The sequence below is a fragment of the Drosophila erecta genome, unplaced genomic scaffold (assembly GCF_003286155.1).
Source record: "Drosophila erecta strain 14021-0224.00,06,07 unplaced genomic scaffold, DereRS2 tig00000283-arrow-arrow-pilon, whole genome shotgun sequence".
Taxonomy (NCBI): domain Eukaryota; kingdom Metazoa; phylum Arthropoda; class Insecta; order Diptera; family Drosophilidae; genus Drosophila; species Drosophila erecta.
Genome location: NW_020825217.1, coordinates 248,664 through 276,278, shown reverse-complemented (window position 1 = coordinate 276,278; position 27,615 = coordinate 248,664). Strand labels below are relative to the sequence as shown.

Below are 27,615 nucleotides of genomic sequence, written 5' to 3'. Positions count from 1 at the left end.
ACATTTTTCCTCTCTTTCTAGGGTTTTTTTTTCTGTGGTGGGTGCCTCTATTCCTACTCATTCTCTGTGTGCCTACCTACCCATCCTTTTCCCTCTCCCACACACTCTTTGTCCTTTGTGTCCCTGGGTCTACATAATGCATTTTTTTCCTTTTGGGAAAATCTTAAATCTCAGATCTGCAAGATCCTTGTCATGGCTAAAAAAAAGATTTTGAATGCACTTCCACTTTTGTCGAATGTCGTTTGCATTGAAAGCGAAATATAAAGGAGAGTGAGATCTTGGAAGGGAATTTGATATAAAATGTGATCCATCAAATGAAAGAAAATGATGCGGACGCAAAAGAAACAAAATTAAAAGGCCATGTCGTGGGACTTTCACTGTCTGTAAAACTGCGTATCCACTCTTATATCCTGCAATATTATGGACCCTCATTAATATTTCTTCTGACCCATCCGCATTTGACACGTGCTTCCGATCAGTCCGATGCATTAGCATAAGCTTCAAAACAATGATACGTAATATCGCGAAGCGGCGCAGACAAAATCCCACAAGTGTGTGCTGTATCATGAATACCAAGCGCGCTATAATAAGTAAGGGGACTGCCAGACAAATAAAAACGAAACCATCACAAAGGCATTGAATATTGACAGCAGTTGGCGGGATCAAAGTTGCAGTCGAAACACTCATTCTCATTCCCTTTCATAAAATCCTTACGCTTGTGATCCAACCTCCAACCGAGCGATCTAAATATGGGCTGTGCACTCGGCAAAATATGTAATAAGTAGTTAATGGGTGTATGTACATATATGTATACAAATTAAGTTCAATTAATTTGTATAATTCAATAATTTGGCACGGCTCAATGCGTTCTAATCGTAATAAATAAGTTAAACAAGTGTATGATAAAAATTTAAAAACTGTTTGAAATAAAATATTTCGGTATAGTCTTTGTCATTATTAATAGATATATTCTTTTAAAGATAAAATATTTTGTGGAATATTTCTGGAAAATATTTATTGCTTCAATATGAAGACAGCAATCATTACTTAGGTTTTTTTTTTATATCAAATTAAAAAATCAGTATTTTGGACGTAATTCAACGTTTTTAAAACATGTTTTTTAAGCGTAAGACTTGCTGTTCTGGACTTGTGACTTATTATGCCCAGTCCAAGCAAGTTAAGTTATTCCCTTCGCCAACAATCCGCCTGCAATTAAGCATTCATAAATCTGTAAGGAGCAGAATCAGATCCAAATTTCTGGTATCGCAAGTTGCAACTTTGTTGCAATGGGCGGACGATACCGTTAGGGAAGACGGATAAGTCGAGTAACGAGATTGCTACCATAAATGCATAAAACCTTAAAAAACCGCCTAAAGCAGCTGCCCTAAAAGAGATCAGAAAATAGGAGGAAAGTCCCTCAGATCCCACAAGAATGAACGCTGAAAATCAAAATAAAGCAAAATGAGAACGAACGCAACCGTTTACTTAATAATCGGTTTTTAAAAGCTGCTACCGAATTCGATTTCTAATGCATTTATAATATCCCGAATCAAAATCCTTTGCGTCATCACTGGTACGCCTTTGCTGTATTTCACTTGGTTGTAAGCAAACCCTTTTCTCTTTTAATATGCTCCAAACACACCCACCAAAAAAATAGAAAAGCAAAAAATTTTGGTTGAAATTTAATAAGTCTCGGACACCATGCCCTATGATGTTCAGTGATTAATTAAACCGCATGAGAGCAGTGTGGTGTTGATCCCTGTTGCCTTTTTGGGGGTTGTAAAAAAAAATAGTGAACAACTGGCCAGGGTTGTCAAGTTTCTGGGTTTTCCAGGTTTCCAATCAGCTAGTTTACCATACAGTGGCGGTCTCTATATAGTTTTAGTCGTCCAATAAGTTGGCGTGCAGCGACCTCTATTGTCTAAAGGGATTCTGATTAGAAAATATGAAGTTAGCCAACCTAATTGGTTGACTAAAACATACGTCACATTGATTTGTTGGTAATTGTTTTTAAATTAAGTCAAGTCTATGCTTTTACATTTTTAGTGTAAGCCCACAGCAAACAGCAAATTGATTATGTTCATTTAATAATTGGTTTTATCCCTATTAGAATAAAATGTCCTTTATATCAAAGGGAGTGTACAAATCCCGATCCCTGTTGACACAAATAATTATATATTTCATGGGCTCTCCGTTCATTACCACTAATTAGAATTCAAAACAACAGCTACTGAACAAAAAAACCGTGACCTCCGAACCGGAGAAATCGAAATAGGAGTAAGTAATTCGGATTCCTCTCACGTACGGCAGAGACAAGTGTAAAACGTGATAGACTGGATCGCCGGCGGGTTACTGGCGATATCATAAGCGTGAAATCTGCCAAATTCGAGCACAGATCCAAATCGTCTGTCATCGCATCAATTTGGCTTTTTATGGGTGTTCTTTTTTGGTCATATCGCCTAGACGGGATCAAGAAGCGGAAATTGTCACTTTTACTTGTGGTCGCCGGGTCTTATTTTAAAATGAAATCGCTGACGCAGCTAATGTGGATGGGATCAGCGGATGATTTCGAAAGATGCTATTTACTTGATCCGCAGTTTCGCACGATCACACCTAATAACGGTAATTTACACGCACGCTACTTGCGATAATTGCCGCCGAATGTGCTGACAGGCACACAGGATACGACTTTCCGATCCTCCGTTGCCCCAAAGGCCAAAAGCTGAGAAACCCAATGCAAACCCGTAGCCAAAGTCAAAGTCAAACCGCGCATCCCGATGGAACTGAGTGAGATAACAGGCAGCTAAATCAGCAGCAAAAGCGGCAAAAGGTTCGGTTATTAAAAAGGGCAGTCAGTATCTGACCAAGTGGAAGATGGCGCGGTGCACGTACACCGGGGTTAAAAATAATTAAAAATAATACAAAAAATAATAAAATAACTAGACAAATTTTTTGAATAGTGCACTGCTTTGCTTTCATATCTCTATATCTATTTTACCTATCGATATTATCAAAGCTATTATTTTTTTAATTTCAAGGTTGCCAATTCTACCACCTTTAAAAGGCAACAGTAGACTTGTGGTGCCCAATGAGCTGGTTATAGTGGCCGACAATCTGGAGTCTTATTAAATATGTAAATCAGTGGCTCTATTGCCTGGATTTTTGAACAGTGTTCTTTGATATCGTGGCGGTGGCGGCAGTGCTTGATTGCTGTGGTAACCGAATATGCCGCACCAAGTGCGAAAAAATGTTGTCGAGGTGTGAAAAATAACTGGCCAAGAGTGCGTGCATGGTAGGTTAAGGGCGTCGGGGTCCATGGGGATTCAGGGTTAAGGTGGTCAGGTTATCGAAATAAGGGGCTGGAGGATAGGATGTGGTCTTTCGGTTGGGCACGCATCGAAGGTGTTGAAAGCCCTGCACTTCTAAGAAACGTTTGGCTTTTTTTTTTTCGAGATTTCGGTGGCACGATAGCCGCTACTATATATATGTATGCATGTATATATTCTTGCACTTGTGTACGCGTAAAGGCCCCGCTTTCCAGATGATATTTGTCGATGGTGTCGAGGTGTTAAAATTACCCCAAAGGTACACAATAATTACCTTAAATTGCAAAAACAGCGAAATAAGTTTCCAAGCGGTGTGAAACGGACGAGCGAAGGGTTGACGGTAAACTGAACCTTTGGCGGACCCTTCGTTTGAAGCGTGCCGCAGCGTTGCCAGACTTTGATCTTTGGGGGGCATGTAAAGAGGCAGGGTATGCAAATGGGGCGTGCGTCATCCATAAAAATTGAATGCTGTCGCCGCAATTAACGGATGGACCAAATGGTACCAAAGAGTCGGACACACTTGCGAGCGACAGAGACGGTACTAAAAATGTCAGTCGACGCTGTTTGGCCAGCGGCCGATCTATTTAATTAATTGCTAACAAGTCAAAAATGCTTAAATGGTGTATGGCGCAGTAAAGTAAAAAAGTAAAAGAGGACAGGGAGCTGCATCCTTGGTGGTAGCGCTCTTGCCCGTTTTTTCGGACCTTCAAGACAAATTAGGATGGCTTTTATTGTTTCGCTGACTTTTTTTTATCCCTTCTGGTGAACCCTCTGCAGATAGAGTAATTTTAAAAATACTTTAAAAAGTGAATAGCTGGGGTTGATATAAATGTAGGGGGCTTTTTTTATATACATATATAATTTTAATAGCTTTATATATCTATAATTTTGGGTAATGACAAATATAAAATAAATATAAAAATGAATCTTGAATATAGAATCTGGAATATAGAATATAAACGACACAAGGAAATCAGTTCACAAAACTGCAGTAATTAACTAACCCACAAGTGGCAACATTATTGCCAACGCAAATCAGTGGTGCAAATCGCATTTATCATTGTGAAAAATGAGTTGTGAGACGGCAATTATCATTAAAAGTAACATGACTGCCGTTAACGAGCGATGTTGTCTCCTGTTTCAGAAAGAAAACATAACAAAAACCACTTGGACTTTAAGTTGCTTTCAGAGATCCCAAGAAGGATGAAGAGAATCAGATTGATCTAACGCTAATTAATGATTAAGAGCTCTGCCGATCGGTAAAAAAATATGCAAAGGCTGCACGGTTCCGAGGCAAGCAAGAAATCCGAATAAGACCGAATGAGTTTGCGGTTCGTATATGGATGGATGGCTGAAATCCCAGCGGGCGGGGAGGATACCGAAAAAAATGAAAACAAATATACCTAAGACAAGTAGCACACGCCGACAATTCGCAGAAATCCACGAGATACAAGGTACGAGATACCTAATGGGATTATTTCTAATCTGGCACTCTCCTGTTACAATTTCGATTTCCATGGAAACGGAATTATGATTATTTTGTTTGGTTATTTTTTGTGATATCTCGCTATCTCTTTCGCCTGATGTAATTTTTCATGTGCAGTTTTTTCTTCTTTCTCGCTGGTCAAGACGCAATTAATCTAAATCCAATTATAAGACAAAGCGGGTCAGGCCAAGGGCCATTATCCGAAGTCAGTATATTGTCTTATCTGTATCGGTTCTCCTCTTTTTGTATCGAAATCAATACAATAAGCAGTCTTTTGTTTTGGGGCAAAAGTGGGGGAAACCAGAGACTACCTTTTAAAAGAGCGGATCACTTCCTTTCGCCGGGCCCCTAGGGAATATATCGCCAAGATTTGAACTCTAAAGCTGAAGTAGAACGTTGCATATCGTATTACACTTCCACTGGCACTCGAATTGGGATGGAGATGGGGATGGAGATGGGGATGGGGATTGGGAATGGTTAATCGTTTTGTTGCAGCTAAGAAGATGCATGATGTGTGCAAATTGGTGTTGGACCATATTACCGCTTTACCGGCCCCCAGGATAAACTGGGAAATGAAAATGCTCATAAAAGTTCTTCTGCTCTATGAGGTGGAAAACTGACATGTGGTTTTGGATTTTGAGCATTCATTGGCAGGATGTATTTCGGTATTTCACAAATTCAAGTACTGTGTGCACATACAAAAGCAAATGCACACCAAGTGCATACGTAGGCACTACTGCGTAAAATTTTGACTTACGCCCGCAACCGTGAGTATCCCGCATGATTTTCCGTGTGGGGGTAACTTTAATCTGACAGCAGCCCCAAAAGGATTTTTGGAGGACAATGGCGTAAAATATTACAAGCTGACAGACTTCCTGGATAAAGTCAATGAAATTTATGACGTAGGACTACATTATTACCATCACAGTTTCTCTATATTATATAGATATCTCCGCATGACGCCGCATTTTCCCGAACCTGCGGTCTTAATAGCCCTTTTTATTTTCGTTTTTTATTATTATTTTTTCATTTACCTTATCTACTACAACACATCAGGGGACGGGGGAAAAAAGGACGATCCAGGGATTAGAGGAGTCCTTTTATAGGAATAATAATTTCATATTTCTTTCGGACTCTTGTATTTTGTGTTTGGTCATCGCACTTTGTGGAAATTTACACCATCCATGTATATCGGTATCCTAGGATCTTACTTAAAGGTATGAATGCCCCGTTCCTCGCAAGATATTGTTTAGTTTCATTCTTCGGTTTTTCGGAGCGCAAAGTGCTGGAACGTGTCGCTGTATTTAATTATCATTTTTGCGTTCTATTACCTATGTATGTATAATATAGTGAAGATACGTTAGAACTAACAATTATAGACGTCTTTGGAGAAACAAATTTAAGCTTAAATTTATTTTATGGAGAAGAGCGAACTGAATTTTCGATTATTTGGAAACAACAAGTTTTTCATTGCCTCTGCCCTAATTGGTCCCAAGGGGATGCTTTCTCCCGCCGTTTTTTTCCCGTTGCCATAGTCATCGATTCCTGACTCGCAGGCTTGAGCTTTTTGCGTGATCGTCGGCTATTTAAATGCCATCCTCGATTTCCTTTCAATGGACACGCGTTGCTGTCATGCGATCGCAGACCAATTAGCCAATCCACAGAACCCCAACCAAAATAATGAGAGAAGGTAGACGACTCATGTGTTAGTGTTGATAACTTAATTTTAGCCAGCCAATGGATGGGCTAGTTGAAAACAAAATATTGAAAAGGCTAAAAAAAGCGGACCTCACAGGAAAAGCGGTAAACACATTTTAATTATACACAATAGAGCTGATTAAAATGTAATTTGCAATCGCACAGGGCTTGGAATCCCGAGAGAATCTGCGATGGGAGCAGCTGACTCTTGGATAAATAAAGTCATTAAAATGGGATCGAAATTATGGTTCAATTACGTTTTCGGGTGGTCGACAGCCAACGAATTAAGGTGATTTCAATTACCTTTTGATCATGGCCATTAAACAGGAATCAAAGGCTTGCGGTCGTCTGCAAATACAATTTAGGAATTTTCGGGACACATGCTAAAGATTTTATAGCTTGAGCAAGGAAAATTTGCCACGGCCATGAAAATTGCACATAGTTACTACCATAGCCAGAGAATACAGTAGCTAAAATCGTCTACTGTGCAAAACGAATCTTTAAACTGGACAGCTGGCCGAAGAGTAAATTCACCTCACAGATGTTTGTATTCAAGACGAAGATGACCTTGCGACCAGAACTAAATTTTTGGCCATGAATTCTTTCATGGCTAGTCCAAATATTGACACAAATTTAAAGATAATTTTACTACAGTTGAGCGCAAATCCGTTTCGCACAGCGTGAAATTTTCTGTAGGTCTAAAGTACTGCCCTTATTTGATACTCATTCGATTCATCTAAGTCCTTCCACTGCCTGCTATTTACAAAATCTATTATAAATTTCATTTATGAATGATAATTTCGGCCGCTTTCAAGGACCGAAAACATGTAACGACTGGAGCCAGATCCAAATCGTTAAAAATGGGGCAAGCACGCGAGTCTGGGGCTCAGAAAACTAAAGACTAAGGCACCTGATAATTATCAAAACCTGCCAGTTTGGTGGCCTCTGCGGTTTTCGTTTTTCCTTTGGAAAAAGTTCGCAAAGTTCGCAAGCCAGCAAAACCAGCATAACAAAAAAGAAAAAAAAAACGACAGAAGATCCTCACAAAGTACGAAGATAGAATACTCTAAAATTAACGTTAAATAAAATTATTAAGTCAAGGATATTAAGTCAAATCCATTTTGAACCTTAGAAAAATATTTGAGCGTGTGGGTGCCGCATTGACTTACACGTGTAGAGTCAAAGGCGTCATAGTTTAGTTATTTCATAGATGTATATGTACTTGTAGATACGAATGCAGTAGTCTCTAGTTCTATAAGTGACGATTGTTTTAGATTGTTTTATTTTAAAAAAGCGGAAAATGGAACATATCTTGCCAACCTAACCCACAAAGCAAATACTCCTGTGCACACTATATCCCTGCCAAAGAGCAGATCTTTCTCAGAACTCTGGGAGTATCTCAGCGCAAGCGCCTGTATTTTATTTGTGCAAATTATTCAATATTGAGGTTTAAAGACGCTTCGTTTCCCTGTTAGCAAACACACAAGAAGAGGAATATATATAAAAGGGTTTTTAAAGAACCTGGCGCACGTTTGTTTATCTAGTACCGTCTGCATATTTGAGGAGTGAAAGGTCACGTTGATAATGACACAAAAGTAACGAAACCTCTTGCAAAGCAAACTATCAGATCAAATATGCATATCAAAAGGCCTTGTTTATGTTTGCTTATGGTGCAATCCTTTCTTTTAAACTCCCCGAAAAACCCTTGAACTCCTTCAGCATTGGATTTCGCATTTCGGTTTCGGGGCTTCTTTGTACGCGTGACTTATGCGGAGATGCCGCAGCATCCTGTGCCAACGGGTAATTACAGATGATGATTTATGGCAAGCTATCCCGTCCCCACCGAAAAAAAAACACAAAATCATCGATCGATCAGTTCAGCTCTTTCCGCCCATTTCGGCCCCTTTTGGGCAACTGAAAACCTCCATTGCAAAATTCACTCCACCTTTGGTTTGTACACTTTTGCGTTTTATGCAAATAAAACAGCTCAATGAAGCTCAGTTAAGAGAAATTTAATTCTTATATCCGTTACTCGTAGATCGAAGGGTATACTAGATTCGATTCAAGGTCTGCTGAGACTAAACGTGGATTTCTTTGTACATTTTATTTTCTTATAATAAAAATGTAAATAAATTGTGATATTTCTGCCATGCGCTTTCAATAGCTATGTAACTGCTAGCGTCCTTTTTTGTTGATATTTGAAAAGTATGAAAAATATAATATTTTTTCTGTGTATCATGCTAATTGTTTGATGTTTGTTTATGGACAAATTTCATATAATCCATACAAATTCTCAGACGTCTCACGCTACGTGTTGCGGAATTTTACTACGAGATCTGTGTGCAAATCGTCTTTTTCTGAGTGGCGTTGAAGGGAGAGTTCCACATAGTTGGCCAAATATTGGAGTGTCAGCGTTGTCATGGTTAGGTGTGAGTTTATGCTCTGGAGTTTACGCACCTTTTGAGAGGTGTTGGCAATTAGGTTTAGGGAACTACTTGTCTTGAGCGAGAGGGATAACCACCCAGTAGAACATTTGTTAGTGTTTATGTAGCACACTCTAATGGGATTATTTCCAGACTATCTCTGGGATTATCGAAGATTTAAGGACTTAATTGGGATGACCTGACGACGCTGGGGGTCGCAGCATAAATAATAAAATATTTGTAGTGAGGTGTTGACGGGGGGAATTGCTTAGGAGGCGGTTATACTTATTATGGGACCATGACAAACAGAAGGTACTTTTACGGAAAAGCAATTAAAGGAAAAATAACTATAACCATTACTTAAAGCAAATAAAACTGTTGAAATGTAACGAAAGAAGATATGGTAGGAAAATGTTTTTCATTTTAATGTAAAGCTCGTAATTTGGCACTCTTGAATCCCTTTAGGGAAAGGGAAAAGGACAGCAGTGTTGTAAAAATTATTATATTGATCTTGGATTTTTTCAAATAAACCTGCTAAAGTCGGGGAAAAGTCTACATGCAGAAATGGGGCAGGGTGATAAGTAATTGGACTCGATTTACCAATTGTCCAGGCACGCGCGCGCTTATTGTACCTCTTTTACGATCAGGTAATCCCCTTTTCACCGGGCAGGTGAAATTTTAGGTGCTCCGTTACTACAGGTCAGCGGAGAAAAAGTCAGGGCCACGGCTCTTTAAACTAGCGCAAAAGGGCTCAAGGAATTTCCCTGCTACCATAAATACGTTTTCAATGATCAGGCTGCAGGCGAACAAACTCAGACAGTTTGCGGATCATCATCAAGGGAAAGGGAAACTAGGCGCCTACCTAATCCAGAGTCCGGGGAATCCAAAGCCAGGGCAGAGTTATCACATTTGGTATGTAACTACATTTATCACAGCCTAATATGACAACTCAAATAACTTTTGCCTGTCAGAGTCGCGAGTCCTGTGAAACTGAGTCGCTGCCTTGATTTCTTCTGGGTGGATGGCCTGTCACATTTGGCTTCGCTAATTGGAACATATTTCTCCCCTTTCGGCTCCCCAGATGATGAACGTTGCGCGTTTGGTTGCGATTTATGCATCCTCTCCGAAAAATAAAGATATCAGCTGAAGCATAGCTTGTCGGATAGTTTCAGGTTATGCGGGGCCAAAGTAAATATATATAAAAATGTGCTCACTATGAATAGTTTTATATACATTGCATTTGAATTTGTTTTATGTGCATTTTAGTTTTCTTTTTGTTTTTACCTGCGGTGTGGGCGATTTTCCCCCGAGGGTTGTGTATCAATAATTCATAACGCTAATTAATAACGCCCCAGTTCAAATTCGTTGCATGCGCGAGATGAAAGACCAAAAATGCCGACATAACAGGATAATGAACTCCAAAAACGTTGGGGCTTATTGAAATTCAAATAAATCGGTAACGCTGAACGACGCTTGCAAGTTGTGGTGTTTTGATTGCCTTGTTCTGTTTGATACTCTAACTTTTTGGGGTATTTTAAGCTGGAAATGAAAAATAACACTATGAAAACTTAGAAATATTTAAATCAATATGATTATACTAAATATATTGATAGAAATACACCTAGTATGTCTTCTACGCATATCTAGTATTTGCATTGATTAAATTTATGCTTCAGATAAATAACACCAATTTGACCGAATAATTCTATGTTTTGAAAGAGTATATAAAGCTCAGATTCTATATTTCGAAATACGTCCTTTTATTTCTTATTTTTGGGGTTTTCTTGTTCGCCATTCTTCGTTTTTTTCTGTTGGCTATCAGGGCGTTTGCATCGCGCCTGCGGTGTAAGAATAAATGCTTCAAGTAACAACTTCTTAAAGAGCTGAATTATGAGCTTAGCTGCGACTTAAAACTGCGTCTTCAGCCATCAATCTGCGGTCCTGAGTCCTCGAAACTTTGAACGAGCCTATAATTTGGTCAAATATCTGGGGTCTGATTAATGCAGGCGGCTGTTTTTTAGGACCACAATGTTGCTGGCCCGGCGCGCCGAGAAATCTATTAAACTACGTTTTAAGATCAGAACGCAGCTGAAAAAAAGGTTGCCTTTCTTAAGGTTCTGGGGGAAAGGTGAAAGTTCTTCCGGCGCTGAACGTTAAGCCTTGCCTATAGAGCCCCGTAACAAGAAAATAATAGTATGCCAGAACCCATTTTCATGATTCGAAACAATTGCATTGAGTTGTCAAGTGTCAGCGTTGACATTGAAAGAAAAGATCCCCGATCCCTTATCATTTCCTTTGGAGCATCCAGCGATCCTGAGGACAATGAGGTCCTTTGTCTGCGATGCCCTTTAATGTGTCAAAATATAGTCCATAGTCGCATTCTCCCATGCGTTTGTTTTTCTAATGCAACGTGATTTATTGTCTGGCCAGTAGAAGAGGTTTATTCCAACGGACTGACATCTCAACGGTGCGTGGGAGTGAAGGACTTAGTTATTGTTTGCAGGAAGGTTTTTGCATTTCATTTTTTTTTTTGAAGTGTAAAACACCCAAAAGTGGATAAAATACTTTGTTGTAAGGCCATATATTTTTTTTATAGAAAATACTGGGTATTATAGTTAAGCTGAGAAAATGCAAAACGAAAAGTCTTAAAAGTGTTGATCGGATTAAAACTACTTCATGTTTCTGAGTTTATTGAGTTAATACATAAATACGATCACCATTTTTGCCGAACAAAATTTAAAGATAAGTATTGGAGTTTCTACACTGCTAGCTATTTTTGCATATAAATGTATGTTTTATGAGGTCTCGCCACAAACAGTTCCGTTCCGTTGAATATAAAATTTGATCTGAATTTAACTAGCATGATTTAACTAGCAGGAAATAATCAAATTTTTAACCGATAACCTCGTAGCACGTGTCACTGGGGTCGGTAGTCTTACCTGCGATAATTCGATTTAGAAGCTACCTGAAGCAATAGGAAACTACTGACCGCAAATTCAAAGTCTTGTGTTTTGCGTTACTTATAATTAGTATTAACGATTTTCGGATATTCGAGTGATCGTATAAAGCCAATGAAAAACAACTTTAATTGGTGATCGTATTGCAACATGGACATGCTGTACATAACGACTTCACATGGTCCCTCGGGCTCATGGTGGATGCATTTAAAGTGGAAGTACTACCCGCATGTGTTGCAAACTTGATCAATAGCTGGATCCCCTTTTGATAAAAAGATTTAATATGATTTTTCGCTTTATTTTTTCGACCAACAACTAATTAACATAAAATTGTATTAGTAAAAAAAAATGTGTATTCGTTTCCATGCTATAATTATTTTATAAACATATAGATTTGAAACTGTTCTCCTGGTTCTTAACAATGTAAAAAAATAGCTTAAAGTAGGAAAAAAAATGGGGGTATGTTGTTTTTGCATTAGTGTTATTTACAATTTGAGGCACTTGGTTCAACTCAACATTGACTAGAAGAAAATAGGATGTGGTGGGAAATTTTCAGGTTCAGATTGAGTCACTGCTCCTGCCATAGAGAGATGTAGTCCAAAATCTCCTCGTCGTCGGGCGTGCAGTCCTCCTCGTCCAATTGAAAATGTTCGTAGGGTTCAAATTTCAGCTGAAGCTGGGAGTGCGTGTGTCCGTCGTTATCTAGGTGGTCCAGACGATCCAGGTGGGTGGATATTTGCTGGGGAACTGCCTCGTAGGTGCCTGAATCAAAGGACATGCTGGAGTTGAAGGATGAGGTTGGCGAGTGGCAGGTTTGCTGGTTGTTGCTGGTGGATACGCATCCTGCTTCTCCACCGGGTACAGATGTGCCCACCAAGTTGGTATTTAATGAGAGGGCTGTCAGCGGTTGGTGATTGAACTGCTGCCTCTGTAACTGCTGCTGTTGCTGGAGAGGACTGTGGACAGTGATCGTGTTTTGGTAGTAGGTATTATGCCCTGAGGAACTGCAGGTACTGCTGCTGGAACTGTGGCTGCTGGACTCATCCAAACAAAGTTGCAGCTGGGTGACTGCATTGCTGGTGGCACCAATATTGCTGCCACCGTTCAAGTCATCCACCAGATCCTGAAGCCTTCGGATGTACTCGACGGCAATGCGCAGTGTGTCTACTTTGGAGATCTTTTTGTGAGGTCCTCGACCACCGCCCTTTGTCAAATCCGTGATTATGGATTGTGGTATATGTTGCCGCAATCTGGCGAAGCTGTTGTTCACCTGCTTCACACGATTCCGTTCCCGAGCATTGCGCCTTTGGACCGACTGGGATTGGTCTACATTATATGGAGCCGGCGAGGAACCAGGCGATACAGATGACACTGATTCGGAGCATCTGGTCAGAGCCATACCCCTCGGTGTATACTTGCGAGTCTTGATGGGCATTGCACCACCGGGTTGATTTTGATTGCCAACGGGAAGCAATGGACTAGGGGCTGGCATTATGTGCTGATAACGAAAGATCTTCGTCGCCGAATTGATGGTCGTTGGAAACGTATCGTTTGTGGACAGCACACTCGATGACATGATAATGCTTTTCGTTGTACTATTATTATTTTTCATAAACACACACAGATTCGGAGCTTTCTTTAATATTCCGGAGAACGATCAACAGAAAAAAATAAGTGAAGAGAGTAGAAGGCTTGAACTTGATCGTTTGACACCTTGCACAAGAATGAGTCCCTTCGTCCTAAACCCTCACGTTATGTACCCTTTATGCAACTCTCTGCTCAGCACTCAGGCAGAGAAACGGGCGAGAAAATCGGAGAGAAATACGAGAGAAAGAGCGTTAATGTCGAGAGCTACCTGCACAGGTAGGGAACGAGAAGTTGAAGTGAGTGAGCTACAGGTAGTCTCTCTCTCTCCCTCTCCCTCTCTCTCTCTCTATCAATCTTTCTCTCTATCTCTCTCTCTCTCAGGTACTTGGAAATGCAGCAGGAAAACTGTTCTCACTCAACAATCCAAAAGAAGCACTCAAATTAAAAACTCAAAATATCAACTCGAACTATCGAAAAAAACGATCAAGGGATCGGATATGAGGGCTCTTTTTGCTGCGGCACGCCAGCAATTTGATTTCTGTGTTAATTAACTTAGCAAAAGTCGCGATCGCCAATTTTATGTGCAGCTCACGCACGCTTCTATTCATTAGCGCCGGACGGATCCAAGAGATCTACAGAAGATCCTGGGATCTTCCTTATTAGCCATTCGGAGTACGCTCTCTAAAGGTGTTCGAACAATTTCACTTATTTCTCCAATTAAATGATCAAAAGGATCACTATTTTTTGTTAACTAAATCAAAGAGATGTGACAAAAGTTTTGGAAGGCAGTTTGCAGTGAAAACTGGCGTTCTTTGCTTGTTTATTTTTATAACTACTGGGATGTTGTTCTAAATGTATTCATCTGTTCAAGAATAATTCGGTTTCGGGTTTGATTTCATTTTCACACATTCGACTTTTTAACGGTGCATATATTTTCTTATTTTTTACTTTTACAAAAATAAATACAAGTTATACGTGAAGTTTCATACCTCTTTTTTTAAATTAATAAACTGATTGTTTTAACTTGCCATTGACCACTGTGTCGTGCTAAACGGCGACTGTGAATTGTAACTTCCGCTCTGTTCACAAAAGTCGCTTCATTTTGTCACGATCATCAATCGATGAGCGAGTGAAAAGATGGCGAATCGGCGACCAGGTGTAATATTTTTATTGTCCTCAACTCGTTCCCCTCGTTTGGTTCTGCCAGCATTTTCCTTTTGCCGAATCATCAGCATTGGCACTTCTTCACTTCCATTTGGCAAATTTTAGATCCCCGGATCCCAAAATCAAAAACCGAATCCGAAACCAAAACCAAAACCAAAGCCAAAGCGAAAACCGAAATCCTGATAACAAAAACCTTTTCAACCATGACCAGCAAACGGCGCTTCTCTGTGTTGTTCCTATAAATAAAATCCTTTCACCATTTCCAATACCTTTTTTGCATGCTGAACTGAACTTCGCTTGGAGTCTCTACTCTTTATTTTTTGCATTGTAACGGTGGGATCGGTAGTTGGTTTCCATTATTTTACCATCATTAACACGATCATTGTTCTCGAGTGTCGCAGAAATTTTGGCAGCACAACGTTCTATTTAAATTTTCGCATTTCCCGAAATTCCATTGAAGCATTTTAATGCTGGTGAAATGCCTAGAATAGGGTTGAAGTCGTCATTAGGAGGTCCACTCTCTGAACTGGATGATCTATGGTGTATGCAGACATTTAACTGAAGTGGACTGCATACTCGTGATTCTTTATCCCTTGAATTGGAAAGCAAGGTCGGTATAATCGTGTGTTCGGTGCTTTTGATTGATCATAGGTTAAATTGCGGTGACCGCTCTCATGTAAATGACACTTATGCATTGGCTCTGGTTTCACATTTCTTCAAAATCACAGTTGGATTTTACGATTTTTTGCAATAGTACGCGAGTACATAGTGCAGGGAATTCTTTATATTTGAATGCTTTAAATGTAATATACTAAAAGTTCATTGATAGTTTAATTATATGTGGAATTATTATTGGAATAATTATATCTGGAAGCCTTTAACATATTTTCGAAAATTTTTATTTTTATTGAAATTTTGTATTTCTAAAGACTTGTCCTGCAGAAAAACCAGCAGAAAGAGAAGTAACCTGTAATTTTGATGTTGTCCCGACAACCAGTAAACATTTTTTTCGAACCACTTTGTTTATATCCTTTTTCCAGACGTGCAACGCTTGGAGGATTTAAATGCGTAATTACTTTGATATGAAGCATAGTTCCGGACCGCGAAAACGGGAAATGGAAAGGACTCGAATGTGCAAGCGAGATGAAGAGCGGGGCCTCTGTGTTAATTGGGTGGGAGCAGGATGGGACGATGCAGGATATATAACCTACCCATTCTATATGTACATATATATACATATATATATCCTAATCGGTGGAGCGACGCGTGCGTTTTTCCAACGAAACTTGAAATGCAAAAATGAATGTTGAATGTTAATTTAAACGAGTTTTCGTAGCCAGGACCTGCAGAAGAGAGCAGGAGATCGACGGAAAAAAGAAAAAGTGAAAAAGAGCGAGGGATACAAGTATATGCATACTAGCATATAGATATTTTTGTTGTCGCGTTCATTTCTACACGTAAAAATATTATTTAAATGTTTCTAAATTCAAAAAGTTGTAGCGTAATGTGATTGAAAAGGCTATATAAATTAATAAAGTTAATTTATGTTGAAAAATATTCTTCTTTATAAAAAAATATATACATGTATAACATTATTATATCAACATAAAAGGAGTTAAGTAGTGGAATTTCTCAAATTTAAGTATTTAATTTAATATTTTTAACCTTTTTTATTATCAAAAATATCAACTTATAAGAAAATCATGTGGTCCGTCCTCATGGTCTTATTTTTGCGTTGTGCTGTTGATAAAGCGTAGTTGTATCTCTCCCTCTCCTTTTAGCTCAGTCATTTTCGTAGTTAATAATTTAATTAAATGCAGGAGCATGCGCAGGAGTCGCACCCTCCTTGCCCTTAAGTCTCGTGGATATCTGGACCATAGCGACGCGTGGCAGGTGTATTTATTCGAACGAATTGGATCGCGGAGGAACCGTGGAGAGTATAGAAGAACAAACGTAGCAGGCATACGGGCTTAGACAACCAACTTTATACATCGATTTCCACCATTCCTTTTCTGTTGCAGCTGAAAAATAACCGTGCGCAGCACAGGGCACAAATAAAATGAAAACACGCTCATTTGTTAGGGGTTGCTTTTTTCTGCACCGACATTTATTTTCGGTGCCTTAACGCCACAAAATAGGGGAGCCGAAGTCAAAGTCACTACCAAAGATACAGAAGAACGATATGGGTAAAGATGCCAAGATACAGATACCGCAGCAACGGCGCATTGAACTTTGTTCGACCCGAAAGTTCAGCTCCAGTTCGTCATGCAAACAAAGATGTTTTCGGATCGTGGGCCGGGCCTTTCGGATTTGGCTTTCCTGCTAGAACTGGCAATTGGGATGTGAAGTAGTTTGACTTGGCTATATCGTTTGTATAGAGAAGAAAATTTCAGCTGTTACTGTTAGGAATAGTATTTAAAAAGTGGCTCTGTTTTATTTTCTTCGTTTCTTAAATTTCTATGTTCATTTGTGAGAGATCAGACGAAGTTCGAAAGGCGATAACCACAGGATTGTATTTTGTCCATGTTTCAAAGTTATATTTCTCTTTGCCACGTTCCTCAGTCTCGTCTTTTTGCGGTCTCAAACTGGATGATCATGAACCCTGGAATAATGATAATCATGATCATACAACGAGCTGGAGGGAATGAGAGGGCGCTCAGCAAAAAGGCAGTAGCACGCACCATTAGATGCGGTCAACTTGAAAACATCTGCTCTTCGGTGTACTCTGTTTGAGGTCGAATAAAAAAAATAGATGGGCACATATACGTATATATATGTATTTATATAAACAACAATATATCATACAAAACGTGCAAAAATAAAAAGTTGTATAGAAAGGTAGGACAATCGTAACAGTTAAGTGGTAGGGTTTGGTAACGTACTAGACGTTGGAAGCAGATCCTCGAAGCTATAAAAGTTAAAAAGTATAGAATATGGCGTTCTCTCTTGTTTTAAAATAAAGTGCTCGAAGTTCTCCTATGGTGTGGTCATCCCAGTTCATCCCAGATCCCCATAACATATCCCAATGTAAAAGAAGCCATTTGGTCGGCATATTTATGGCCTACACAGTTGGGTCTCAGTTAACTTTAATCAATTTTTTTCTGCTACGCTTTCACGAACTGAGGGCCGTACATCGCAGTTTAATTCCAGACTAGTGCATATAACGTTTAATTTAAAAACGCATAAAATTTTGTAACAATGTCGCGGATGATCTGCACCATTTACTTTATTGCCGTTCGGAAACCCTGACGATATTTGACTTGCTCAACTTTTCCGACACCTTTTTTCTTGACGGCGACTTCCAACTGGGATTTAAGAAAATCTACATAAAGCATTAATATATATTACATTTACTACATATAACTACTACATATAAATTAATTATCATAACATACTAACGTACCAATGGTTAATGTAGAGCCCCGTTAATATTAAAGTAATATTAAAGTTAATATTATTTGCGAAAAATGTTGAAATAAAGCAAATGGTATGTGATGACCAAAAAAGATCTCGTTTATTAAATTAAAGACAGTGCACAACTACTGCCTAGGTATCATCAATCAGCAGCGCTATTAGAGCCAAATTAGGCACCTCAAGGCCTCTTAATTGTGCTAATCCTTCGCAAAATTCTCTGAAGGTGTGAAGAGCCACAAGACAAGTACAGGTACAGGTGGGAAGTAAACAAAACAAGAATAACGAATGACGGAGATATTGCACTTCTCAATGGAGGAAACTGGCATCCTATTAGTGCCAGTTTTAAGCTGATTTACGCAGCACCATGTTCCAATTAAAGTTCTCGCCTGAGCCTCTTAAAAACTCATTAATCACTCGCCTAACTACGTCCACAAACGATTTTCGAACTGGTCCACAGATCGATTTCCAAATGTTGCAAAAAAAAAAAAAAAAAGGAGACGGCCGGTAAAAAAGGTGCGAACCAATTTGCACCTCAGACGTTAAAAAGAAGGAAAGAGCCGTCGTTTGTCGAAGGGCAAGCCCAAGTTAATTTCTATGAATTTCACGCCTACCAGAATCGAAATTACCCTGGGCAAGCTGCATTTGCGACGACTGAACCTGGCGCCAAGTAAATGGATTAACCTTGGGTTTCTTTCTAGTATTTTAAAGCCTAGGCTTTTCGCCTTCGCTTTTATATTTTACGATTCCTGCGCTCTCGGAAACTTAATATTCAGCAGTCCAATTAAACCATTAAAATCTAGACATGCACCAATTTAGGTGGCTTCAAATTATTCAACGACCACACATTATAAATTTTAAAGCGGGCAGACCCATAAAAACCTTCTTCGATCGAAATGGAAGCAAACGAACTTTTGTCACAAGATGTCAAAGTCCAGGTGATTTACTCCGTTGCTCCAAAAGTGGCAGCAAAAACTTCAGGCACTGTCTGGTCAATGCACTGCGGAAAAAGTGAGTGACTTATGTTGTCTTCGCGCGCATAGTGAAAATTTATTGTGAATTGTGATAACTGACAACATTTTTAAAACTAACATTTTGAATGTATATATACGTGTATAAAATTGTATGATTAGTTAATTGGGTATAAAAGCAAACGTTATGAAAGTATTAGATTTGCAAAGTAACACGAACCAATTTGAAGTTGCAAGAGTAGGCAATTTATTTTTGCAGCGCATTTTCGAAGTCAGAATCTCATCGATGGGTGTCTGGTCCGTTTGATTGCCAAGAAATTAAAACGTTACGCTCGTTGACGTAATGCACAAAACGAAGTTGACATGGGAATGGGTTTTCACTTTAATGAGATGCCCCCTACCAAGTTTCTGGATCCTTGGATCCTTGGATCTCTGGAGCCATCAATCAGCAATACCGAAGCGGGGAGGTTCACTGAGTCTGTTTGCAAAATTCTTGAAATTTGTAGTGATAAAATTGCACAAAATATTTACAAAAGAATTATTATACAGTAAATTATGGATATGGATTTTTCGTGCCCGAAGGCCTTGAAAAAACACTGTAGAAACTTTCAACACCTTCGCAAAGTTTATGCGGTCTGCTGATCCTGCACTACCACATAATTGTTTCTGATTAGGCGTTTACAGTGTTCCCACTTCTCCAGAGGATTTTCAGCACAGCTCCAGTTCAAGTTGCGTGTGCCGATCGTTCTGGAGTCTGGTGGTATATCTGCCATTGCTGTTTTTGCGTATAAAATTAGGGAGCTTCAGCTTCGTTTTTGCAATTGAGGCCAATTGGAAAATGCGCAAATGAAGTGCATTTATTTTTTTTGCAGAAGTTTATAAAATTAAAAACTAGTATCATTTTAAGCGTAAACAATAGATACCCAAAAATTGTATCAAATACTACCAACAATGGTAGTTAAGTATCTTTTTAGTGACCTTTCAAATTCACTATTGGGTGCCCAGTACGTCGTCGTCCACCCCACACCGTCGCCAAGAATTGGTATTCGTTTCCCTGCGTTGGGATGCTGATTGTCATCGCCACACCGTGAATTGGTTCTTTCCTGTGCTGTGCTTTGCAACTCGTTATAGCCGTTAGTAGTAACGTTAAAGGGTACTTTTACTTTATGTGCAGATCGAAGGCTAAAAGCACTGCCCAACGCAGTATTGGACATATGGAATTTGTATTTGCCTATACATCAGCATAGCAGGAGATTAATTAGCGACTGATCGCGGTCTCCGCAAGCATGAGAAAAGAAAATTGGTTAATTTTGTAATGGGTATCTGATAGTCGGAGCACTCAACTGAAGCCTTCCCTTAGCGTTCTGTTTTGGATTTTGGGGAATGGGGACTAAGGTAAGGGCAACGATGGGGAATTGCTTGGTGCAATAACAAATATTTATACTTTTTGCGATAAATGTTTGCCTTGGTTAATAAAGCGATTTGTTATTTGTGTATTCGTGGTCATAATTTATAAGCCTAAATTGGATTAACGTAGGGTCACGCGGGATCGACATTTATGCGGAGGCGTTTGCCTCCTATGGGTAGTTCGAGTTTGGAGCTGAATTCGCGGATTCCATCTACGGATCGGTAGCGCCGCAGGCATCAGTCTCGGAAAAGGTGTGAAAAAATTGAGAACATTTCCTTTATTACTTATTTGTTTGCAGCTCCCAGTTCCCGAAGGACCACGGAGCTTATTGGTTTCTGTGCCTATACATGCCAAATTACTTAACCGGCAACCTAATGACAACATCTTCAAAACAGAGCCCCCTTTTTGGCCATTTAAATAGGTAGCTAAACACGTCAGCGTTTTACTCTCCCGTTCTGCGACTCAGAAACAGGGCGATCATTTACAGGGCACGACCGTATATTTTAAAATTATTTCCACATCGATCACCGGCGGAGACACACGATCAATGCAGAAAACTGTAGACTAGAAACTGGAAGCTGCACAGACAGAAACAAGAAGATAGTATCCTATTTTAAACACTGATTATTGATAGTTACGCTATTGAGATATAAATAGGCGTTTCAATAAGAAATGCAATCTAATCTAATCTAACTAACAATGGTGGCTCATTAGCTGGAACCGCAGCACTGATATCTATATAAATAAATGATGCTATGCTATTTTATTCGGAAATACCGATTGAAAAATGTCTTAAAAACCAGTACGTATTCACCTCTTCCTCCCCGTTATATTTTTTCTCTGCCTGTAGGCAATGCTCCCTGTGCCATTTCATTATTATAGGGCACACTCGATTGTCGACTGCCGATCGTCTGTCTGAGTTTTCTTCAGCTTAGGACCTCCGCCTCCCCATCCTTATTTTTTGCACATTTTGATGAGGCTGCACCGCATTGGGCCGGATGTGCTGCACACGCGGGGGGACTAATCTACATTTATTTATGGATCCTGGAACTCGGAGGAGCAAGAAAACTCAGAGCGAAAGAGACTCATAGGGAATAGCCACCGAAAATCAATTGTAACTTTTGATTTTGATGAATTGATTTTAAATTGCATGGATTTCGATAAGAGCGGCTTAAATTTTTTGCATTTTATTTCCTTCAGCCATTCAAATTGATGGGGACAAAGAAGCTGTCATTAGACCGCAATTAGGCAACATTTTTTAGAACCACAGGGCGCACACTTTGGGGCGATAAGCATAGACATTATAGGCAATTTGTTGTAATTGAAAATTAAAGTGTCAGCCTGTGGCATCTAGGGAAAAAACTGGATCTTCCCCCTTAAAGACCTCAAACTCCAATACCAACAAGCCAAGTCTGGGCATCCAGAGTGGCCGGCATTTATGCAGTTTTGTCCTCATGACATGATCGCCGACGCGATAACGCCGGTCCTTACAAAGTGCAGATCCTGCTCTTACATTAAGCTGATATGCAAATTATGCGGCGGGCTTATTCCGGCGAAAACACCGTTCGTCGATCGCCATTTAAATTAGCGTTAGCAAAAGTATGCCAGGGTCTGGAGATTATCGATGCCCGCTGATCGATTCTCACCCCTGTATTTGTATTTAAAATTTATAACTTTGTACCTTTTGCCAACATTTTAATAACGTTTTGATGAATTTTATATGCACCGCTTGTCGTCGATTGCTTTTGGCGATTCAGATCAGATCAGATCGGCAGGCCAGGCCTCCAAAGGGGAGGTGAGTGTCAGTTTATGGGTTTCATTAAATATTTGCCCATCGATGATTTGGCCATCCAGCAAAGTGAGGTCATTTATTATTGAGCATCGCGATGGCATCTCGCACTTGTCGTTATTTTCCCTCGAAAGGGTCTTCTATCGACCCGTCTTGATAGAGCCCACTAATGTCGATTGGTCGTAATTATGTTGTTTTCATTTTTTTTTTTACGATTGACAATATCTCTGACTCCGCACTAATTTACGAAACACCGAATGCGAGCCAATTTAATCGATTACAAGTTTTAGCAGGGGCTTTTGTCTCATCGGCTTGCTAATAAAGAACGTGATATATTGCACGCCGAAAGTTTGTATTCTGAATGAGTTCCCGATCTCCGGTGGTGGCCACTTTGCGGAGCATCTTAATTTCAATCGCCTCGCTTATTGTTATGGCTCTGTTGTCATGTAGTGAAACAATGGGATCACCAACGGCAATATCCAAAAAATTAAATAAAAAACGGGCAGCAACAGGCACACCAACGAAGCAGCAATAATAAAATTTAAGGATCCGATCGATCGCGGGCTCATGATCTTCCAGATCTTGGGATCTTCCGTTCCATTCTGTTCCTTCGATCTCTTGACATATCCGATCAGCTCGATCCAATTATAGTGTGCGTCGTTGCAATAAATTCGTTTATCGCCGCCGTCGCAGCGGCAGCCAAAATCATTTAAAAGCGATCAGCTCAGCCTGTTTTTGCTACTTTACAGATTAAGTGATTGCCGAAAAATTGATGCAGGAGTACAGTGCGTTTTGCCAGTGGAAGATTTTAAACGCATTGCTGAAAAAGTTAATCAAGTAAAGCTTCTATTCCATTTAAGTTATACTTCAGTTGATTTACGTTGCATTTACGCAGTGCTTGTAGGCATAGCAAAAAGGGATCGCCGGAAACCTTTTTTTAGACTTACAAATTGATTGAGTTATGTAATTGAAATGAAGTTCAGCCAGTGTCGAGTTCAGATCGCCAGCTTTTACATGACTGAACTTTACGTATTAATTAAGAAAACGGCGCTGGCGAAATGAAAATGAAAAAAGAGTAGGAAGGAAGGTGCTTTTATGGGTCTCTTGTCACAACATAGCTTTTTAGTCGATCAATGCCATTTTACTTGATGTCGAAATTAATGTTGCCGTTGAGTTGAGGCTGCTGTTTTCACCCAGCACTTGGTGTGCTGACTCTGAATCTTTTTGAAGCACATCATAAATCAGCAAGCGACAACGTATTCAACTTCTGATTTACACACCGAAAAAAATGTGCCATGAACTCCACTAAAAATGATAAAGATCGGGCTCTTGAAATAACATTGTTAAGCCGCAAACTTCACAAATAAGTAATTAAATCCAAGAAAATCCTGTTTCTTTGACATTGTTTGTACTTTCTAGTTTGCAATGAATGGAAGATGACTGACCCAATGTTGCAGTTCCTGAATCGTACTTAATACTGCGACTACTACTAGATTGACCCGATTACATAAGGCTCAGTCATAAACGGCTGGCAGATTGCTTTGGTGATATTACACAATAGTTTTAAAGGTTGTTGGGACCATTTTTCCCTGTGCAGTTTTCCCAACTTTTCAGGTCGGTTACTCCATCTCCATCTCCATGTCGAAGTCCCGTGTCTCCTTAGCATTTCTGCCTGCTGCTGCACTTGTTGTAAATTTCATTCGAAACTGTGAAGCGTTGTTGCACAAGTGCTGGAACTCTGAAATCTGAATCTGAATGTGCATGTTGGTAGCTTGCTGGCTTGCTTCGGGCTGCGCTTCTGGTTAGCAGTTGGCTGTCATGACGTGCGCACAATGCGTGCACATAATTCAGACTCTGAAAACTCAATTCCATATGGGGCTGCGGTGCTGCATGCAACACGTAGCGGTGAAGCTCACTCACTCATTCATGCAACCCGCAATTCCTTTTCCCACCTGCGATCCTCCTCAGCTGTCATCACTCGGCTCATTGATTCAAGCACGGCACACATTCCTTCGACTTGCCACTTGTCAACACTTCATTTCAACAACTACTCCTCTTTTTGGCGCTGGTTCTGGTTCCCTTTGATAAGTCAATCAAGCTACAAGTGCCACATTCGAGTGTTGCTGCTGTTTCGATGCATTGTTTGTTTGTATGTGCAACGGACTTTGATGGGGCCTACCTTTTGTTTATCTTTGTGTCCTCCGATATCCTTTGATGGACCCTTCGATAATAGTCGTTTCCATTCGTCCGACATCTACTTATTTTCGGGCGGCAACAAATGCAAAGGATTTGGGGCTACTTTTATGTGTGAAAGAGTCACGAAGGATCTACTATGACCTATAACGTCATCTTTCACGTTTTTTTGAATATTTTAAATAGTATTTCTTAATACGTGTACATCTTACTGTATTTTATTCATGTTGTCTAAATACAATGTCTCAGGAATATTACATATTAATTCATTAATGATTAAATTCAACGAACTTTAAAAAAGATTCACCCGTTGTCGTTGGTTAAATGAGTACCCAAAAAAACTTGACTTACTTTGTCCTACTGAGTGTCACACACACTTTTTACAGCTTATTAAAATGTTATTTAAAGAGCAACAAGTTTTGCAACCCAGGACACTTTAATAAACCGTTGTTGTGGCATTGATGTTATCATAAAATGTGGACTCGATTGTTGTAAGGGCCCCTAAATGAAGTAACACCCGAATAAGTGAGGATTCCAACTAAATGGCAACTTTTGCGCGGCAGCTTAAGCATTCAACAATTTAATTAAAATTAAATTTTCGAATCACATTCTGTGAGCCGAAGCAGCGGGGAATAACTGATCGTGGCAGCAGGTTGATCGTGATTGCAAGACTTGCCGCCAAAGCCTTGCACCTCCGATACTCCATGGGTAAGCCCAAACCGTTTCCCCAACTACAGACGATGATCAATGATCGCTGAGCCGACCGACGAGTCGCCAGATCTTGATCTGAACAACCTCAGTGGATTTGAGCTCCCCTTAGTTTATACACATGTGTATGCGTCATGCATTACGTGTATCTGGCGTTGTCATCGTGCCAGTTTACTAACATATTATTAATTGGATAGCCATTGCTGCGGTATCCTAGAATTTATGTGTTAATTTGTCGCTCCGCCAACTGTTGGTTTATTTTAAACCTTTTAGCTATTTTTTTTTTTTTTTTTGGTTTTCTTGTTTTTGCTCGGATGCTTTCTTATCAGACCGATGTGACCATTACCGTTGGGCTGCGGTAATTTGTTGGCCGCTTGCCAAGCGACCGGCGACCGGCGACATAATCATTTTTCCGCAGCCGCTGCAATTTGTATTGTTCGCATAATTAAATTGACGCTTGGCATTCCAGCCAGGCCAACTCTGGTCCACTTCACTGACATTGACACGCGCAGACTCCACACTGCAAAAAATGGTGTCCTAGTAGTTACAAGGAATTGCTTTTCGAGTTAGGAATCACGGTACTCTATTCAAAATCAAAATCAAATAAAGTCATTACCATGTACTCTCTTTGAATTAAATCGGATATTTGTAAATTTTTTTACATGAAATCTAAGTTACAATAAATATTATTTTGCATACAATTGCACCATTGTCATTTCAACTTTGGTGACCAAATTCTCCTACTCTGCAAATATTTGCGCAGTGCCCTGACTGCAACTTAGTCGATCGCTACCCCATCTGCGACTCCGTCTAGTTGGTATAATTAGCAACGATTAAACACTTGTCGGTCCCACCCATCTGCGGTTGAGAACAAAAGCATTTCATCGCTTTTGTCGGCTGGCTGCTTTGCTCCTTTGCTATTTTGCTACTCTGCCAGTCTGCTTTTGCTATTTTGTCTCGGACCCAATGGAATTTGTCAAGCGCAAGGACACATTGCTGTTGCCAATTAGGCGGCCACCGCGCTTTCATTCAATGGCAATTGTTGTCAAGCTTGTTTGATTGGTAAGTAATTGGCGGGCGGATCGAGTTCTTCTGGGTTTTGGTATGGCGTTCCAAGATCGATCGTTGTAAATACTTATTTATGATTTTATTGATTTTAATGCACATTTTTACACATTAATTAATTTTCCACATGAAAAGTGAGTGCCTTGGGCGGAAGACAAAGCTATTTAACAAAATATTCATCAATTATTGTGGCCCAATCGAGGTCGCTAGTCGTGCGCATAATGACTAGTTGCAAACTGCCGATTTTCATTCATCAGGGATCTGCGATCTAAAACTGGAAATTTTCGCAATAATTAATTTATTCGACGTAAAGCACAGAAATAATGTTTGTTTCTCAGTAATTTTGGCATAAGTGTCATTTCATATATATTTGTTTTTTCTGTGTACATTGAAGTTTTTTATCTGACCTACACCAATCGATAAGGTGTGCATAATTATACTATTTAAACGTAGAGTAAAAGGGATATAGATTCTCTGAGAAATAGAAAGACGTATTGCGCATATGCCTTCGCTATTGAATACTTTAGAACATTGTAATGTGGTAAATGTAAGACGTACATTTTTTTTTATATTTATTACAGATTTTTTCGACTCAAATTTCTTTAGCTAGATCCCCACCAAGTTTCACTGCAGATTGATATGTTCCATCGAAGAAAGCTGAGCAAACACATGCGGACTAGAGTAAGGATGTGCAAACAAATAGACAAACACGAGTTCAAGTATTTGTATCTCTCGCTGCGGTGTTTTGGGCTCGTTTCCGTGAGGTAGCCAAGGACACACACGCGTGTCCTGGACAAGCTGCAACTGCAACAGGAAGACGTGCCATATACAACGCGTGTGCCTGTCTCGAGTGATAAGGCGTCTTAAAATACACAGTTGCCCATACGCATGTTGAAGGAACACTCGGCCAACGAACATGAAAAAAATATTAATTTACACTAGGCAGAACGTCAGCTGCTCGCTGACATAAAAGGGTATAAAACCCATAGCTGGGATACACCTGAAAATATTTTGGTATTTTTATTTTGAATGCCGTTTGTCAATGGAATAGTCTAGAAAAAATATATTTTCTATGGTAAAAGATTTTTTTTTTTAAGCGACTCCCACTTTATAAATCGAAAGATCAAACTACGTTTTGTATCCTTTAAAAATACGGAATCCAAATTTTTTAGGTGTTTTCTTAAAGGTCTTTACAGTTTAAAATGCATTCTTTGAGTGTAAAGGAATGGGTGCGACAGACAAAATCAAAATGCATCTGCAGTGTTGATACGCACGCAAAATAAATATGAACCCTTAACCCAGTGACATAAGACTCGTATCCGAATGAGCAGGAACTATATATCAGCGGGATCAGGAAAACTGAATCAAAATCAAGTTGACGAAAACGCCCCGACATGTGCAACGATTTTTGCAGCTTGCACCGATTAGA

General features: G+C 39.6%; 2 protein-coding genes across 2 annotated transcripts in view; one reads left to right on the top strand and one right to left on the bottom strand.

Moving 5' to 3' along the window:
* The window catches only part of LOC6555805 (ras-related protein Rap-2b), a 211,311-nt gene that overhangs the window by 72,009 nt on the left and 111,687 nt on the right, over positions 1-27,615 (top strand). The window lies entirely within an intron of this gene.
* On the bottom strand, positions 12,168-13,625 carry LOC6555644 (achaete-scute complex protein T4). The gene has a single exon (XM_001982350.3). It carries the CDS (start codon positions 13,500-13,502, stop codon positions 12,459-12,461), a length of 1,044 nt encoding a protein of 347 aa, XP_001982386.2. The 5' UTR covers positions 13,503-13,625; the 3' UTR covers positions 12,168-12,458.